Raw genomic sequence first — 4,227 nt, 5'->3', positions numbered from 1 at the left:
CTTAGGAATTGCCTGGCTAACCTTGATACCAGCAGTGGTCATGGTAGTTTTCTTTTTCATAGATTAAGTCTGGTTATTCAAAAAGATATTGGTGCCTACCAACTGCTCCTTTGTAATTTTTCTCCCTTTTAGTTTCTTAATAAATAAATAAACATATATATTTCATTTATTTGGTAGTGTAAAATATTAGGTTATTGATTGATTTATATCTCACGGTGCAATTACATCTATGGTGTGACCTGGATAAAATCCAACAAGTAATTAACTGTTCATCAAAATATTTGGGTAACATCCAATGTAGTCGATTCCGGCCATCTCGGCCGAAATTTCGGCGGAATTTCCGTTTTCGGCTAGAGGGTAACGAAATTTAGGATCTCGGTGGAATGGAATCAGGGCGGAAATCTCTCTTAAATCGGCCGAGATCAATCCGAGATGAGGGTCGTTTTGTAATTTCAGTACAATTACATCCCTAAAATCCTATAACTCAGCTCTTTTTCTTCGGTATTCACTAAGTTCACTACTTCTTCTTCTGGATCCCTAAAATCGCCTCTCTCTCAGATTCATCCCACTCCCACCATGTGTAGTTCATAATCTCGGTAGAGCTTCACATCTATCTTGCAGTAAGTAACTGAGGTACGTGATTAATCTGTAAGTTTGTAACTCCATCACCATATTTCTTAAAATGGCATGATAATTTAGGGTTTAGGTAGTTTAATTATGATCAATAAAGGACCAATGTTTATTGAGTTTCACTGTTGATGTATGTCTTGGGTTTTGTACGAGTTGTATTTTACTAGTTTGTGTTATTAACTTTCTCCAATTTGACAAATTTATCATGATTTTGGTAATTTTGTAAGGTACTAATATGGTTTAGTAGTAGTATTTGGTGTTGCAAGTTTATGGGTTCACTTTCATTTTTTGTTGTTGCTGATTTAGGCCCCTTGCATGTCATGGGAATCTCTCTGATGCATTTTGTTCATATAATTAGGAGTTCTTTAGGGTTAAGCTTACGATTTTTGTGCAATGGATTTTGATTAGCAAGTTCTAATTAGCAGAGGATGGTCTGTGGTTCTAATCAGTTCATATGGAGGATTTTATTACAGGTTGTGATTATGGATTCTTCTAAAGCTTCTAATTCGAACACCTCAAACACTACATATGGGTCAATGCTTCCTCAATCTTCTACTCAGACTCAAAATAAAGATCCAGCATGGAAATGAGCTACATGCAAAGATCCTACATTTCCAAAGAAATTAAGTTGTGTGCTTTATGACAAAGAAATGCGTGGTGGTGGAATTACTAGGCTTAAGGAGCATCTCACACAAGTCAAGGGGAATGTTTCATCATGTTTGAAAGCAAAAGTTGAAGTTATAAATGAAATTAGACTTACTGACAATATAAAGAAGTTAAAGAAAGCTCATACGGAGAATATTGATGCTATGTATCGGCGTAATGAGAATTCTGATGCTGATACTGATAATGAGGTACAAGAAGTTGAAAAGGATTCCAACGTGGGCAGTCATAGTTGTAGTCAAGTAGCTGTTCAGAATCAGAGAAAGGGAAAATTCAAGAGCCAAAGTAATTGCAGGGGTCCAATGGATTTACTCATGCAGACAGACCACCAAAAAACTCAGCAAGCCACTCTTGACAGAAATAGTTCAACGAAAGAGAAGTTAAAGAAAGATGCATGGAAAAGCATTTCAGCTTGGATGACTGAGAATTCTATATCTTTTAATATTGTTCGTTGTCCAACTTTCCAAGAAATGATCTATGCAATTGGTGAATATGGGAAAGGTATGTAACGCTCCCAGTAATCTTTTATTACGTTTGGTTAATATGCTTGTGTGTTGTTTTATTTGTATTCTTCTTAGGAATGAGGTTGGGTATTCGTTGTGTTACTTATGCTTTTATGTTTTTTATTTTGATGTTAGCTCTGCCAGCGCCATATTACCATCATATTCGTTCAAATCTTTTCAAGGAACAGTTAGAAGAAACGAAGAATTTTGTTGATACATTTAGGGTACATTGGAAGAGGTATAGATGTTCTATCATGTCCGATGGCTGGACAGATGGGAAAAAGCGTCATCTTATTAACTTTTTGGTGAATTGTCCGAAAGGGTCAGTTTTCTTGAAGTTTGTAGATGTGTCAAACAGAATCAATGATGCTGATTTCATACGTGAGCTTGTAAAGGAGGTAATTGATGATGTTGGGAAAGAAAATGCAGTTCAGTTCATTACCGATAATGGTTCAAACTTTAAAAAGGTTGGGAAGGATTTAATGCTTGAATACTCAAATCTATTTTGGACTCCTTGTGGTGCTCACTGTGTCCAGTTGATACTAGAAGAACTTGGTGACAAGCTTACACGAATCAAGAGAGCCGTCATTCTAGGTAAAAGACTTGTTACATACATTTATGCTCATTTTCAAGTATTATGCTTAATGAGGGATTTGACAGGTAGAGACTTACATTGGTCTACAAAGACTAGGTTTGCAACTCAATATTACACACTAGAAAGTATTCAAAAGTATAAAACTCCTTTACAAATGATGTTTGTGAATGATAGATGGGCAAAAACTAGATTTTCAAAAGAAAATGTTGGAATTAATGCACTTAAAATTTTCACAAGTAGTACATTTTGGGAAGATGTTGATTACTCTTGTAGAGTGTTGAAGCCTTTAGTTAAGGTTGTAAGGTTAGTGGATATTGAGCGCAACCCTACAATGCCTTGTTTTTATGATGCAATGAGAATAGCAAAAGATCAACTAGAGGAGAATTTCAGAGATGATGATGATACCTGGGCTGTAATTAAGGCTTGCTTTGAGAAAAGATGGAAGAATAACTTTAACCATGCTTTACATTGTGCGGCCTACTATTTGAATCCTTCCATATTCTACAATATTGAACCTTATGAAATGGACAATAATGAGAAGTACATAGAAATCAAAAGGGGGCTTCATAAAGCAATGGGAAGGCTTACACCCAATGAAGATGAACTAGAGCTAGCTACAGGTGAATTGATAAAGTATACTGATGTTGTTGGGGTCTTGGGAACTCCACCTTGCAAAAAAAGAAGAACCAAGGATCAACCTCGTAAGCTTGTTCGCTCTATAAGTTTAAAATTTGATTACATTTGTGTTGGATAGCATTTATAACTACTTTGTTTGTATTCATAACATATGAGTGGTGGATTACATTTGGAGGAATCGATGCGCCAAACCTACAAAAATTTGCGATCAGAGTATTGAGTCTTACTTGTTATGCTTCCCCATGTGAGCGAAACTGGAGCACATTTCAAAATGTAAGTATTCCAATCTTTTGCACTGATTAGTAATATTCTGAATATACATGAACCCTGCAAAGAAATTAGCATGTGCTTACTATTAAGTGTTTTAGTTGAATTATTTATGTTTGTATTTCAGTTGCATATTTAGCCATTTATTTTTCGTATTTCAGTTGCACTAGAAAAAGCGAAATCGCATTAAACATCAGAAACTGAATGATAGTGTCTTTATCCATTACAATAAGAAATTGAAGCGTCGTTACATAGAAATCCAAAAATATAACGATGATGATAAAGCTCATGATCCTATTTTCCTGGAGGACAGTGATGAATGGTTGGCTTTAGAAAATCTGCATGACTTGGAGGTGGAAGGTGATAATGTAACTTTTGGTGATTTGCAAGAAACAGTTGGTAGTAGAGGTGCCTGTAGTTCTCGAGGCAATTCTACGTTTCCGACTAACTCGGAATACGATGGATATGATACTTATGATTTGATGTTGAACACCGAAGAGGGTTACTCGGTGGTGACGGGAACGATGGAGTTACTCCAGATGATGATATCTATGCTGATTCATCCTATATTGATTAGAATTATAATGTCCTTGTTTAATTAACATTTTGGATAATGAACTGAAGTTGTACTTCTCTCTCTTGTGTTTTCACTTTTGTTCAACAAAGACTTCTACGATCAGTGAAGTGTTCCACTGTTGTGTTTTCTTAATGAGTATTTGTTTGAATTGGTTAATTTAATAGTATGTCATTATATTTTTAGCATATGTATAATTATATGTATAAAAGTTGGAACCGAGATTATACCGAGATTTGGAAACGGAATCTCCCCGAGACAACGTTGTACCAGTATCTCGCTCGAGACCGAGATAAACCGGAATCCGAGATCAACTACATTGGTAACATCTCACATCGAAATACGGAAATTCTAGATAA

At 35.6% G+C, this 4,227-nt stretch overlaps 1 protein-coding gene across 1 annotated transcript; it reads left to right on the top strand.

The window, feature by feature from the left end:
• Window positions 1–1,280: 1,280 nt before the first annotated feature.
• Window positions 1,281–3,896, top strand: LOC113323992. The gene is made up of 4 exons (XM_026572337.1): window positions 1,281–1,794; window positions 1,932–3,011; window positions 3,146–3,300; window positions 3,465–3,896. The coding sequence occupies exons 1-4, from the start codon at window positions 1,281–1,283 to the stop codon at window positions 3,894–3,896; spliced, it is 2,181 nt and encodes a 726-aa protein (XP_026428122.1).
• The last annotated feature ends 331 nt before the right edge of the window (window positions 3,897–4,227 follow it).

Source organism: Papaver somniferum, chromosome 11 (genome assembly GCF_003573695.1).
Source record: "Papaver somniferum cultivar HN1 chromosome 11, ASM357369v1, whole genome shotgun sequence".
Classification (NCBI taxonomy): domain Eukaryota; kingdom Viridiplantae; phylum Streptophyta; class Magnoliopsida; order Ranunculales; family Papaveraceae; genus Papaver; species Papaver somniferum.
The sequence above is the reverse complement of the archived record's forward strand: the minus strand, read 5'-3'. Positions and strand labels throughout refer to the sequence as shown.

What these genes read in the sequence shown, in the direction of transcription:
- LOC113323992 (XM_026572337.1), top strand. Translation starts at nt 1,281, where the DNA reads ATGCGTGGTGGTGGAATTACTAGGCTTAAGGAGCATCTCACACAAGTC. An exon ending in AATTGGTGAATATGGGAAAG is followed by an intron (nt 1,795 to 1,931) that starts GTATGTAACGCT and finishes TTTTGATGTTAG; the next exon opens with CTCTGCCAGCGCCATATTAC. An exon ending in TGAACTAGAGCTAGCTACAG is followed by an intron (nt 3,012 to 3,145) that starts GTGAATTGATAA and finishes TGTGTTGGATAG; the next exon opens with CATTTATAACTACTTTGTTT.